Below are 15,717 nucleotides of genomic sequence, written 5' to 3' on the forward strand. Positions count from 1 at the left end.
CAGCTGGAACAGCAATGCAGAGCCAAACTCTGTGTACCTGTGCTCTTGTCGTAGTTCTCTGGTGACTGTCTTGACCACCGCACACGGGATTGGGATGCACTCATTACTGAGCCAAGACTCACTGTACCTCTCCACCTCTCCCTGTCGGAGCAAAGTTTAATGAGAAACCAATAATCCCTCCTCCTCCCAACATTATACTGTGTGGGAAGCAGGAGCTTATCGCTGTGGACAATGATGAAGGGTGGTGAAGATGAAAATTGTCCAGCAAAGCCACCTGTCAGCATTGTTGGCAATGAATGCACCGTGAAACCTTTTAATGAGTTATTACTCAGAAACATTTTAAAGTGATTAACAGTGATTGGAAAATGCCCCAGTGGTTTCTTTTTTAAATTATAATATAAATGTATATTTAGAGTGCTGAGACACACAATACTCTATCCAATATTTACTATCATTGCTAAATCCTTGACATATGGTTTATATATAATAAGCCCATATATTTAAGACCTCAGATCAGACTTTGTATAATCACTTTCGAATGCAATTGAAAAAAACTGCAAACTTGCCTCTAATGTTGACAGTTATAAATACATAAATACCTGGGTGTAGAAACTAATAGTTTTTCTTTTGGTGGAAGGAAGAAATTAATCAGCATTTCATTATGGTGATATTAATCATTTGCATGCAAATTTATCTGTTTGAACATGTTAGATTTGCTATATCATGCAGCATTATGATGTATCTCTATTTTGGTTTTCCGCACACATCATATCAGTTTGGATGACAAAGTTGGTAAGTCTTCTTTATACAACAGTATAATGTAACAGTGGCACATTTGTCTTCATGACGCGTTATTACATCACAAGTCTCCTTATGTATGGTCTGTACTGACTCCTAAATCAGTAGCTGCAACCTACAAATGGAATATGCCATTCCTGGAACCAATTATCTTTGGTGAAAATGCTTTTAACCTTTTTGCACCCTCGTCTTGGCGTGAGCTACAGAGACTCGTTAAGCAAAAATGTTTTAAGGCAGAATAAATTAAAAAAACTGGATTAAGGTAACTTTGAACACTTCCAGAACATGTCCAGTTACGGAACAACAATGCAAATGCGTTGGTTGATTTAATTTGCTGTTTTGTTTTTAAGTCGGTTACTTAAAGAAACTGGACTATCCTTGACAAATAAAGATTATATCGAATAATGAAAAAACATTTCCAGTTGTAGTCGTGAAGGAATAGTGAAGCTGCAACCATCAAACTTTGACTGAAATAATGGGTAATTTATCAGTTCCTGTATAAACACACTTTATGTATCCTACTCTCCAAAGTAGTGGAAAAAAGTGCTTTATAGGCAAAAAAAAAAAGTATAAAGAGGCTTTTGATCTGTGCTGAGACTTTAGCAGCAGGCTTTTCTTCAGTCAAAGAGCAGCAACAGCAGAGCCATCTGAATAAAAGGGTATTATATTCCCAATATGTTCCCATCTACAAGCTATGTGTAATTGTTGTTGAGAAGTTTGCAATAGATAATTAAATTATATATATATATATGTGATCCTTCTATAGGGATCACATATAGTGTGATTAATACATAATCTTGTACTGTTGTAAAGTGGTTTCCACTTTGTATGCCAGTAGCGTAAAAGCAAGCTTTCTGCTTCAATGTAGAAACACATAACTTAAATTGAAGTTTGAGTGTTATTCGCAAATCCAGCATTGTATTTCTGTACTTCTGCTGTTATTATTCTGCTCTGTATTTTAAATTGATATGCTTGCTTGTCATCAGTGGAATTTAAATTGCAAAACGACAGCAAGTCACTGAAATGAAGACTAGGGGCCATGGATCTGAATTACCTCTGAATTCAAAATTGGTATTAAGTATTGTGCTACCAGTGGTACACAACATCTGAATAATAATAATAAAAAAAATAATAAAAAGTCACACTAGCTTTTATTTACTTTTACCTTGTTAATGGTTATCGTCCAGCACTATTAGCAAACCTCAACATCTTTGATTTCAAGTACTATTTTGTCAAAAGGTTTGTCTTCCAATGCAGTATATCTCCTATGATTCCAACTCTTGAATGATCTGTTAATATATTGTTGATATACATAAATGACCTTAGATACATTATGTCGTTATGAATATAACCTCTTATTAGATCTGTGGATTGAAGAGCAACACTCCCAAAGATTAAGTTAATCCAAAGTAATTCAAATCTTTGTCCATAAAGAAGTCAAAGCATAGGTTTCCATATCGGACTGAATAATGTTTGAGTGATTAATAGTGTAATGCAATACTCAACAGTCAATGTCTTGTATTTCTATGCTCATTCTTTTCAAACTATCCAACATATTATATGAAACTAATACTATTCAGTTACAGCATGCAACTCTCGAATGACTGCACATTGCCCAGAAACTCAATGTCACAATGCCTATGTGATATCTGTCTGTTTTATTTCCAGGAATATATTTATTCTGTAGCTCCTGTTTGATTCCTGGAAGTGTGCATAAATAAATAAGTGTTATTTTGATCAGCCACTGTCAGGATAGTGAATGTCAAAAGGAGGACTGCAGTGAAGGAGGAAATGGGGTTTCTCCAGCTGCACTTAGATGCATGACTCCAGGCAACCCTGTTCTCTTGGGGTTTGCTGCCATTCTCCATCATTTCCTCAGCTTCAAAGCACATGCCATATGCAGAGTTCAGCTCGGTAGTCCTCTGCTGTCTGGAGACTTCATGTCTTCTGAGGTTCTCGACTGGCCTCCCGTTCGAGAAATCGGAGATATTGATTGCTGGATTAATTGAATCTCAGTGTTGGAAGTTGTTTTTCAAGCAGGGGGATATTAGTTAAAATGTAACCAGACAATACAAAAGCACAATTTGTGTATTATGAGATACTGCATTTCTTTGACTTTGTATTCCTTAAACAATATTTTTAGTGTTTACCAAATAATTGCATTGGCCTTGATTCTGGGTCTAAATGCATAGGAAAACGACACAGAGCTGTTGGATCAATTAGAAGTAATTTACCATCTATTTAGTACCTGGCTACGCAGTCCCACCTACACAGTCACTATATGTATGTATCCTCTTCTCTTTATGCAGAGTTTGTGATGAGTGTTACTGTAGCTGACAGTCGGTGGCCAGCCCACGCATACCTGACACCACAGGCTGTGTGTCACAGTAAGATCGCACAGTCTCGGCAATGCCAAGACCATCCAAGCACAAATACAGAAATATCCAATAACAACCCATGTTGCACTGTTCAACCGTGTGCATCTAAGAAAGAAACAGCACCAACTGAGAAAATATGTGCCAAACATGCAGACACAGTTACAGACTCTTTGCTAATTAATGCATATCCTACTCCTTTACCAAAGACCCCAGGAAACAACTGCTCAGAGAAATTAGATAAATGGCTATCACAGAGCATTCTTTTCCACTTTCTCGTTAAACACTTATTCAGGGATCTTAATTGCTAGTTCATTGTTGGCCCTCCTCTGACTATGAACAGGTTGCTGGTTAACCAAACTGAATATTAATGCAGTCATACCCTCCAATTGATCTTCTTTGAAATAAACAACTCCAAACAAATTCCTGTCAGTAAGACAATATTTAGCAACTGGCACAAAATGGCATCAGTTGTATAGTTGCTAAATAGAAAATACCTGCTTCAAAATTGACACTGTTGAAATACTTAACTTTATCCATGCGTAGAAAAATTCAGAAGATAATGTTGTGTTTTGACCAGTGTACATTTTACAGGGATGCTCTGGGTCATTGTGTGGAAGGTGTCCTATATGTGTATCCTCTCATTCCTCCCTCAGCAGCCATTGTCGATGTGCTCGTGAGCAAAGCACTTAAACCTAAATGACTCCTCAAAGGCGGCCAACCATAGAAGGCCGCATTGTGCTGGCCGGCTACCAGGCGTGGATGTGTTTGACTAGTTGAAAGTGGAGCTGAGCAGTGCTGAAAAAGGCATGCTGGCTCAGCAAAACGCTAGGAGGTTCTTTTGGAATATCTAGTTGGAGAAGAGTAAGTAGGATTCAAGCAGAAATGCCACGGCATCTCTCTACACTATAGGATCTTTAGTAATTCTCCGTAGGACAAGCTGCAACGTTTTATGGAAATCCATACAATTTCACTTTAATTTGAGGACTATGCCACTCCCAGTTTACATTTATGAAACTGCACTCTATCAAATGTCATTTCAGATTCCTCAATTTAAAAGCATTGGGTTTGTTTATTTTCAATTCTTACGAAATATAAATCAATCTATTTATCTTATATATAAATATCTTAGTAGTAAATCCATTTACATTGAAAGACTTTTACTTTTAACTGCCATGGTGTGACTCACAATAGGCTACAAGGATTAACACATGCAAACATGCCCTTCATGTCACGTACAGAAGCGTTGCACTTAAAGCGGCCTTCTGTAGATCGGTGCCTCCTGTCAGATCAAATCAATAATCCACAACTGAGTGGCATGTAGAATTAGAAGTGCTTCTCTTGGCAGAAACATTGCTAGTTTCATGTTAGGGCATGAGAGCTTGAGTAGTTTGAAGACAAGCAGTGTGCGTTATTCAGTTTCAATAACTACAAAGGGAGAGATGGTTTCCCTCTTTGATTGTCTGTAGTCCTGTTGGAGAAGACACTCAGTGGCTCTGCTGATGATTACAGGCGGTTTCTCCTGCTGCACGGGGGACAGACAAGTCCGTTTTGTATGTTTTTCTCAGCGTAGCTCCGCTGATGAATTACAGATAGTTTTGATAGTTCTGCTTGCAAGAATGTCTTTGACATAGAAGACGAACAAGGATTTCAAAATTCTTCTTGAATCTCCTTGTACTGAATTCATACCTTTTTAATTGGTGTATGGCCATGAAATACAATGCTGCACTCAAAATAATGTATTTGAAAACTGTCATCACGAGTAAATATCTTTGCACAAGCGCTATGAAGGACAGTGGGAATTCAAATTCCATTTTTCTTAAAGATTGCATATTCAAACCAGTTTCTTGCGTTTTTTGAGCACTTTCTACAAAAAGTGTTTGGAAGAAAGCCTACAAATGCATTTTACTGAGTCCCCAGCTTTAATGAAAGAAGGTGAACAAATGATCTTTGTTTCAAATATGCAAATTGTAATCGATTGATCAAGATGTAAAACTTAAACGTAACTGTGCTGCAATATGTGCATTTCCTGAAGTTTCGAACATTACGTATTAACCCACAGACTGGACAACCAACCCTTTTATCCTCCAAAGTTATGGCTGGTCATAGTTTAAGAGACTTTGTAGTACCGGTAATTAATTCTGCAGACCACTTTCCACAAGGGTCCTCGCAGCAGATGTCACCCCATCTACAGCTACCCCTGCTATATGTTCCATAATCTCTATTGTCCAACTGTGGTGTGCTTGTACATGCACGCCTATTTGCCATCATCTAGCTCAACGATATGAAATAGTAGCACTCTGATCCATGACTGCTGCTACAATTGAGACTACTACTGACATCTAGGAGAGCATCCATCAGCTTTCTGTGCGAGCAAGCAGTCATGGATGCACTGAAACAGACTTTCTCTTTATCACAGAAAGAAAGGCTGGGTGCAGCGCTGTGGGCACTGAGTCGAACTGAGCTTTATCAGCGAGAAGTAATGAACTCTGTGCAGGTTGGGAGCATCAGAATCACCCATGTCCAGCATTTCAGCATCATCATCCTCTGTTTGCAGCTCTTGCAGACATTCGTTAGGACAGACGTGGCAACGATTTATGTGGGCTTTCCTGACAATTTTAGTCTTTGACAAATAATAATTTCACAATAACCAAATTTGTTATTATGAAATATGATCCCTCTCATGCTTTTTTTCCTATAATAATCGTCTTTTAAAAAAATCTCAATTATACTTAATTCATCCATAATGTAATTATACATTGGAATCACTCCAAAACAGAGCTTAGAATTATATTAAATGTACTTAATACTATAAATTCTGCCATAATTACATTGCTGGAATATTAATTTGATATATACAGACACATGGGGAAGATACCCTGACTGCATTAAGATATTTTATGTTCATTTTGTTTTTGTAAAGTTATATCACTTAGCACCACTGACTACATGCATTTCCTACAACAAGCACACATCCTGCTTGGAGCTTTGTCTATTTAAAGAACTGCTCACTGCAGTCTTCCATTTACAATAGTATTGAGAACTACTCATCCAACATCACACGTCCTTCATGCTGTGTGTGCTGCTGAAAGAAAAAGTGATGATGATACCCTCTTAAGATAGCAGAATAATGTGTGAAGGTAAAGCTAATTTAATCAGATCCCCAGAGGACATCTTACAATTAACACTTACTGGTACCTGCTGATAAGACATGCTTATAAAAAATACTTAATTGTTATAGGAATAGAGAAATCAAGTCAGCATGTTGCATGTAATATCAGAAGTGGTTTTAAAATGAATACAAGATTGGAATCTAGCATTTCTCCTGAGGCAAATGTGACCTTTACCCTTCAAGCTAAGATCACGTTTTAGTAGCTGCTGGTTGCAGCTAAAAATACATTTGTCTCAATCAGGTATACATTATGAAATAACTTTGTGCTGCCTTGCAAATGAGGCATGTTTTTCACATTTTACTGGTGTGCCAGATGTTATTTGGAGTGGTATCATGAGGAGTCGTCACTTCACCTGCAATGCTGAGGACTAATGAACAAGTCCATTACAGTTTGGTCTGGGCCATTCTGATAAGTAACTGTCACGTGAGTGGCTCAGAGGGCAGAATTGATCCTTTCGTGGATATGTGGTCATGTGACCTCGCTACTGTGAATTGCTTCAGAATGAGAATCGCTGTATTCGCCAAATGTAAATTGTACACTGGTGATATGACACCGCTGTATGACTGGGAGATACAGCACAGTCAAACCAACACGGCTCAGAGTTAAAGGTTGAGTAAAAAAAAGTGAAAGAAAGAGAAGTACAAATATTATACAGTTGATTTGATGAAGAACGATATTATGTTACGTTACATATTCTGTGTAAGAATAATAAAAACAATTTGCTATCTCTGCAGCTGTCAATTATTTTAGAAATCTAGTATTCTACAAATTATTCCATCAGTTAATTGATTAATCAGATACAAAATAGTTTGGCTTTATTAAGGAGCAAAAAACGACTTGGTTTCCTTTTTAGACTAACTTTTCCGAAGTCTTGTAGAGTGTGTCAGCTCATTGTTTTGGTTTTGCAGTACTTTATTGTTTTAATGGTTTAACTGCACACTATCTTCCCACCACCAACCAGCAGATAGAGAAATGTCAGCATTCAGCACTATGTTTCCATCAGAAGACCAAACCAGAACGGAAATGAGACAATATTGATCTTACATTTTTGTCCAGAGTGACGGCTCCAAAGAAACTGCTAATCTGTCTAGTAGATGACATGTCAAGAGGCGACTGTTTGCTAACAGTTTTGCCATATCAACTTTATGAGGCGATTATTAGTCAATATTGCATTTACAGCTTTCCCCTGTGTCCAAGTGACCAAAAATAAACAATTAATCCTGCTTTGAAACTTTGGATGGGACATATTGCCATATTATATACAATAACTTATAGAAATATGAAACACCTTCACCACCCTTTATGATAGTGGAGTCTCCTCTGTCTAGTCCCCTGTGCAATTGAATGTGCAGAGTTTTGAAGCCTATTTCAATTTTAATCCTGGTCCTTGAAAGGGAGAACTATCATTATCGATACCAGATGGAATATTATCATCTCTTACCAATTTGTGGTGAGCCATAGAGGTCATGAGGCAAACAACAAGTGGTACTTATAAAGGCGAATGCAAAACGGCTGCAACCCTTACAAATTATTGTGGTATTGTAATCATATCCACAATAATCTATTTATTGCATTTCCTTCCTTATGCTTCCACCATATGGAGCAACATTGCAAATCAGTGTACAGGAAATCATTCTGCAATAAACCTCCTTTCTATCGAGGTATAGTACATAAATATATTTTGGGTTTACAGGTGATGGAGGGACAATATAGACGTCTTGCAGTGCAAACGCACAACTTATTACTTTCCAGAAATATATATATGGAAGGCTCAGATTGGTGTTGAAAGTAGTTTACTGGAGATAAAAAATCAACAAAGCTGTGAAATCTCTTCAAAATGAAATCAACATCAGAAGCCTTAATTGATTTGCTATTTTGGTATTTTCTGGTTGTCGGCGTGTTTGTTGTCGACATCGAATATTAAGTAGACTTCCTTTTTAAGCTTTGTTCTTGCCTTGCAATCAGACACAGTTAATGTCATTTTGCATTTCTATTTTAAATCACAAATTAGGTTCACGGTGTATCTTATCAATGTATGATGCCATGTACATGTATAATCAAACACAGTTACACATGAAGTCACACTTTTTTTCTTTCCTTCTTTACCCAGAATTCTTCCTGGAGCTACTGGAGAACACAGAGAGGTCCCTGAATGAGATGTTCGTGAGGACTTACGGCAAGCCTTACATGCAGAACTCCGAGGTCTTTGAGAACCTGTTTGCAGAGCTGAAGCGCTACTACACAGGAGGAAATGTTAACCTGGAGGAAATGCTTAATGACTTTTGGTCGCGGCTACTGGAGCGTATGTTCACGCTGCTCAACTCCCAGTACGTCATCACTGAGGACTATCTGGAGTGTATCAGTAAGTACACTGACCAGCTCAAGCCCTTTGGAGACGTTCCCAGGAAGCTCAAGGCTCAGGTTACCCGGGCATTCATCGCTGCACGCACATTTGTCCAAGGGCTCTCTGTTGGCCGGGAGGTGGCCCAGAGAGTGTCTAAGGTAACGGTGCTCACCACTTTAGTCAAATTTAACGAGGGTATGAAACACCTAATCAACTGCTTGCTTCTGTCATTTTTCAAACGTATTTTAATTTGATCGCTCTCGCCGATTCCGTTGGAAAATATTCCGCATTTTTCAATGAAGACTTGCTGTGCGTCCGACACCGATTTTTTATTAGTTGTCTTGTTTGGTGTTTCTGCAGCAAGGACTCAGTTCCCCCTGGTTTTTCCACTGCCAACAACTTCCTTCCAGATACTTTTCTGACTTATATGTGCTCTATTGGCGCATGTGTTCAGGAAGCTTGAGGCTCGAGGCGGCTTGTTTTCAGGTGCTGCCTAGAACACGGTGTTGAAGGGTATGTGGATTTCTCAGTAGAAATGCCCAAACAATGAATAAAGCAGAGAAAATAAATGTAGTGCTATCACTGTGTGTTGCTTCGTTTCCTAATATTTGCTCACCCAGTATACAGAAGCCATTAATCATGCTCTAGCCGTAGTAGTTTGTTTGATGCTATGTAATCGTAATGCTGCATCTGCTGTATATAATACTGCTCTGGGAGCTTGTGTAGTTTTTGATCACGTACAAAGTGAGATTAAAGGAAAAACAAGAAGAGGCTAAAGCTTGGATTTAGTCACACTGAACAACAATAGTGCTGTTTCTACGCATCTTTTATTATGGGTAGAGAGAAGCCCCCATAGGCACTTTGCTGCAAATGCTATATTAAATATTTATAGACCTGCTGTACAGTATATAAACAGAGGACAATTAAAAAAGTGTCAGTCAATAATTGGAGACAGAGATGAAGACCCTACTGTTATCTAAGAAATCCAAAATGTGTTTTCTTGCGCCCCCACTACAGTGCACTCGTTGAACTTTGAACATGTTCTCTTCGGTGTGTTTATGAGTTCCCTCCTCACCAGTAGTGGTGAGGCTCATGTCGAAGCAGCCACAGAGGATGTGATGTTAGTATGTGTTTACTGAGTTACACTCTGCGTCTCTCACAAGCCAGCACGTCCCAGCTTCACCTCCTTGACATTTCTGTGGGACCTGAGATCCAGGCCATGTGTCTGGGACTGCAGCCCTTTTGATCCCCAGGGTACAAGCTTGTCATGAGGGATTGGGTGAGGGCATAATGAAACGGGACACCCCGCTAAAGGTTTCTGTTGCACAGCGTCTCTAGATGTGACATCCATGCTTATTGCTGCTGGGATATATATATATATATATATATATTGGATTAAAGTAGACGATGTAGCACTTTATTGCTTTTCACAGCGTTAGAGACAAGAGACAAAACACGAGACACGCCTGAGCTTTGAGGAAGCATGAAACTCGTGTTTGGAGTCTGCATCTCACAAGCAAAGCTCGTACTTATCCCAGATCATTACCCAAACAGTACATCTGCTTCTGTTTATTTGCAGTGATTACAATTGTGTATAGTCTTCCGCCTGGTTATTGAGACAACAACTTTTGGTAATGTGAATGCACTCACTGGAGTAAGATGACAATGAATTTGACGGAAACAAATGAGTAAACACGTTGTGCTTTCTTAAAAAGCCAAAGAGACCGTTAATGGGCCACATCGACTTTGTAAAGTGAAAATCTTATTATACTTCACAGTATGTGCCGGTTCTACAGGAGGAATCGTTTAGTCTTTCAGTCACTCGATTACATTTGTTTTCCTAAAATACAACGGAAATAATCCGTTGATTTGTAAATTCACTTCTATTGTTACCAGTGGGGGTTATTATTAACTGAATGTGTGAGGGAAGGTGACATCGACACTACACTATATAACTCAGTTTTATGGATATGTTAATTAAATCAACGAATGTTTAGTTGACAAAAGTGTATTCTTAGTGTTGGTCAACTAAAAATGTCTTTGGTCAGCCGTACATATTCTAAAATACCACGATATTCATAATGATGAAATTATTTTTATTTATTTTTTATCAAATAATTATAAATTATAAATGTGTTTTACAAAAAGAACGAGTTAGGGACTGTTTCTACTACAGCTAATAGTAATACTACTAATTATAATGATTATGATTAACTGCTACTACTAATAATATTACTCCTAATCTTTCTAATAATAATAATTAATAATAGTTGTAATATACAAGGATTATATTGTGTTTGAGCCTCCCTTCTGACTGTGGGGCTACACAAATACCTCCAGTCCTCTCTTTATGATACTTGGCATTGGGCTGGAAACAAATGTCGGGATGCTGTCACATCAAACATGAACAAATATCACCACGTTCAGGTCAGACCTGGATAAGGTCATTCGTGTTTTATCTCCTTCAGGCCTTTCGGGTTTTACCAGATGAAATATTCACAGCTAAGACAAAATTATATTGCTTCCAGACCTTTTTTTCACATTCCTAGCAAATTGACCAAAGTCTTTGCTGCACCTCAACTATCTGCTTTAGTATTGATATGTAAGACCATATTGTTTGTTCTCTAAAGCTTTGCTTGGTCAGGCTCTTTAAGCATTTAGTTCTCTTGGCCTTGTGGTCCGGCTCTTTCAGTCTCATTATTCTTTGATGTTATTGTCTCCTTTTATTATCTTTTTAACCATTTGTTGCTTTGTTATCCCTGTTTTACTGCAAATGTCTTGTAACATCGTATTGATAAGTTCTTTATATAACATGTTATCGCACTCAGATGCCACTTGGAGGAAAACTTTCAGCAAAGCATACATTTTCTATTCACTTTACCGAGTGGATTTCTTCATGGATTTCCACCGAGACATGGCATTCTTCATACTGCTGCAAAAATGCAGACACATTCAGTTTTCCTTTTATCTACCAAACTCTTTCACTAGCCTGAGGTCGTCAACTAAAGAAACATAATGTTTTCTGTCCCCTTCAGGGTCTACATTATATTCATTTAGCAGAACTTACAAGGAGCGTCTTTAGAACTAGACGTCTTCAAAAGTGCATCTCTTTAAAAAAGAAAAATATCTATACATTAAGTGCGTCTCCAGCACGACAGTACACAAGGCTTAGTGTGACATTTGTATCTTTTTAAATAAAATGAGACATTAGTAAGTGCTTGCAAAGGCATGTCCGGGTGTAGCCTGAACAAGTGGGTTTTCAGCCAGAAAGATGCTTCATGGAACTCAGAAAACAGTCCATTAGCCGAGACCCAGGAGACCTTTCATTTCAAACATCTTGACAGGGCTCCAGAGTGCAAACATTTGAGTGTTAAGGATAAAAATGCAGCACACTTTTAAGAAATCACCTAATGACAACATCTTTACTAGGTCAAGTTTGTGTTTGCCGTCTGAAAGGTCGCAGTACTGGCTCACACGTGGCCAAACAGACGACCACTGATACGATGTTGCACTTACACGGTCCACATGTGACCTGAATGTCATACGGCAGAGGACAGCTGGCTCAGCCAATGGTTTGCTTTAGTTTATCTTCTGTTGATATACCCTTGTGGTGGCTGGGTGTGGTTAAGCTCAGCTGCAGAGGGGAGTGGGGGAGTACCTCAGGGAACGGTACCAGGTGGAGGCCTAATTGGCCTCACCTGGGTCTAATGATGATTGCTCCCCATTATAAGTGTGCAGGTGGACGAAGGAGGGGCGTTCTGCCGAATCCCTCACTGTCCTCAGCTCAACCACACCCAGCCACCACAACCCTCACCCTCACCATCACCAATACCTTCTCAATGAGGCAGTTGAACGCGTTTCTTTATACTTTGTCGACTCTCAGCTGTTCACCAGTCACACCAGTCAAGTCAATTAAATTCACAATTAATAGGCATATTTGTGATTCTAGACTAAGGGCATTGCAATTTGTACAAAACATACAACACTCTATCCTCAGACACGTAACCATGGAAGCAGCTTTCAGTTTGAAGAAGCTTATTTTAAGAAAGAGCCTATATGAGCCAGATGCTACTTGGAATCGGCAACATTTGGTCAATATACCACAGTGCCCAATTAGTCTGCAAATTCATCTAATGTGTCTTCTCCTTAAGAAGACAAAGGAGTATCTAGATCTGCACATCTTTCTTCGTGGCTATCTGTCTGGAATGATTATCTCTTGGAAAACATTTGAAAAGCATTAGTGAGTGAGAGGGAACGTGCCTTTGGACTAACATCAACATTCAAACACTCAATTAGTGCCACAACTAATTGTTAAGCTGACTCATTATGTTGCTGTTTTCCACCCTCTTCAAATGTATTTTTAACTCAATTGTGGCTAATTAGTCTAAATCATTTTAAATTCCACCCACTAAAATGAAATAATATGAATAATGAATTATCAAACGTCATCCCTGTGGAGGGATAATCAGTGAACGATATTTATGCTTATCTTGTCTCTAGCATGTGTTATTTTGGGGGCTTTGTAAATCCTACTGTGTGTGATGACTCCATACCGCCCTCTCCAAGCTCCACCTGTCACACATGAACATCATCTCATTTTTGTATGTGAAGATGAGAAGGACGAATAACTGAGATGTGAAATGCTTGACAGCTAACTCGGCTAGTGAGTGGGCAAATAAAGAGTTGTCTTTATTTAATATTTGACATCCAAATGCACGTAACATTATTGACCGTGCTCACAAATGTTGAAAAGTTTTCTGGTCAGCAAAACACCTCTCTCGTCTCTCTTGTGGCATTTCTGAACGTGCACACTGAAACGAATCTGTAACCTCATTGTCCAGCTTTTTTTTCAAAATAAGAAACTGCAAATTGTATTCTGATGATTGGTATTCGACAAACAGATTTTTTTCTGGATGACTCTTAAAATTGCCATGCATCCTCAATTTGTATGTTTGAATATTAAGTACAAACAAGATGGAAAATAACAAATACTAATATCCTCTGGGAATTAATCTGATTATTAAATGACTGTGGTTAAATTATGATTATGGGTTTTGAAGGAGCTGTGCAGGGGCTAATATCGGCTGTCACACTCTTGTGTTCCTGCAGGTCAGCAGCACTCCAGCGTGTATTCGGGCACTGACCAAGATGCTGTACTGCCCCTTCTGTCAGGGCACGCCGGCGATGAAACCCTGTAAGAACTACTGCCTGAACGTCGTGAAGGGCTGCCTGGCCAATCAAGCTGATCTGGATCCAGAGTGGAACCTGTATATTGGTAAGTCTTTTCAATTATCACTCCATAATTCTTTCTGTTTTTTCCCATCAAACAAACTTCTTTATGTAATCACGCCTGGGTGTATGGCTCTACAATATGGTTACATGGGTCTAATGGATGTGGAGAAGAAAAAAAACACATTAGCTCTCAAAATAATGAGTTTTTTCACATTCACTGTTGTGTGACAGCAACAACTGTTTGATGCAATACACAGTGGTGCATGTTAATAGCAGGCTGAAGCCAACTAATAACATTCAATTCAACTCAGTTTATATATTGCCTCAGAGGGCTTTACAATCTGTACACATACGACAACCCTGTCCCAGGACCTCACATCGGATCAGGAACAACTCCCAAAAAAACGTTCAAAAAAACTTTCAAAAAAGGGAAGAAACCTTCAGGAGCAACAGAGGAGGATCTCTCTCCCCGGATGGACAGAAATTATGAATAATTAGTAGGCATGGACCACAATCCAGATTTCCACAATCCTCGAAACAGAAGGAGAAAGAGTTTGGGGGGGGGGGGGGCGCATCATATATTACTTTGAAACGGTTTAAACCGTGCAGAGACTGTGGGTTCAATAATATTTTAAGCTGCATCGTTTGGACCAACATATTATTACAGGAAGTAACTGGATTCAATCTGATATCACACATATTGCTTCATTTGGTTTTACACCTTTTTGCCTTTTTCAATATATGCTCTTGAAAGACTAAACGCTCTTATTGTTCAAACAAAGGTGAACTGAGGCTGATGTCGTGAGGTTTTTACTTTATTTAAAATAAATTTGAATGTATGATGTTTGGTCAATTTGACTTTTTTTCTAATTTTTTTTTTTACTTCCATCATGGTAAAAATATTGTACAATAGTTCTGTTAAAAATGATCTGATATAAGGAAGTAAAACAAATGTCTCATGTCAAGATGTTTAGCTTGTAAGTCTGCAGGATTACAGAAATAGGTGTGTTATGTGGTTTAGTCTATTTAAAGAGAGGTTACAGCTGGTGCTGTGTTCTTGTTTTGAAAGCAGCAGTTCCATCGACACACATCGAGCTCTCGGATAAGAGGCTGCTTTATTTCTCATTCTTCTATCAACATTTTCTTGCATGAAAAGATTTTATTCATGGGATTCTTCTCTCCTGCTGGGCTAAATGGTGACTTGTAATAGGGCAGAAGTGCACAGCGGGGAATGTCAAGTTTGTGAGGAGAAATTCAATGAGAACTTGTTCAGCTCACAGACGAGTACAAACAGGAATGTAATATTTATATATTTATTTAATATTTCATAGAATGCCTAACATAGATGACTCCTGCTGTCATTTAGATAGAGTCTTCCTGTAGTGATTGAACTAAAGTGGTGACAGGGAAAAAGTCGAGTCTGCTGTGAGAAACAAGAGAAGGACCTCCGGTTGTTCCTTGCCAGCCTTTGAAATCGCACCTTTTAGAAATTGCATTATATGTTTATAAAAAAGAACAAAATTGTGACATACGCCACGTAAACAAACCAAGAACGTACCTCGAGTGGAGACATAGACACTTAAAGGATGGAAGACTATTACTTGCCATCTTACGACATTTGTACTTTTTAAACTGGAAACATGTTTTAAATTGTGATATTTCGTGGAAATTACAGCTACTGTTCTGTAAACTTTCAGCTCTCAGGCGAGCTCCTTCCAGCCAGATGCCACCGTAATTAAGTTTGTGTTGTGAAATGAGGTGGTATTGTACAGATAACTCCTCATTTCAACTTTAC

General features: G+C 38.5%; 1 protein-coding gene across 1 annotated transcript in view; it reads left to right on the top strand.

Annotated features, from left to right (window-relative positions):
• The window catches only part of LOC117750270 (glypican-6-like), a 69,344-nt gene that overhangs the window by 20,048 nt on the left and 33,579 nt on the right, over positions 1 to 15,717 (top strand). Inside the window, exons 3-4 of the mRNA XM_034561416.1 lie at positions 8,457 to 8,848; positions 13,800 to 13,965. Coding sequence (XP_034417307.1) covers positions 8,457 to 8,848; positions 13,800 to 13,965 — 558 coding nt within the window. The remainder of the gene's footprint in view (positions 1 to 8,456; positions 8,849 to 13,799; positions 13,966 to 15,717) is intronic.

The sequence above is a fragment of the Cyclopterus lumpus genome, chromosome 21 (assembly GCF_009769545.1).
Source record: "Cyclopterus lumpus isolate fCycLum1 chromosome 21, fCycLum1.pri, whole genome shotgun sequence".
In the NCBI taxonomy this organism is placed as follows: Eukaryota; Metazoa; Chordata; class Actinopteri; order Perciformes; family Cyclopteridae; genus Cyclopterus; species Cyclopterus lumpus.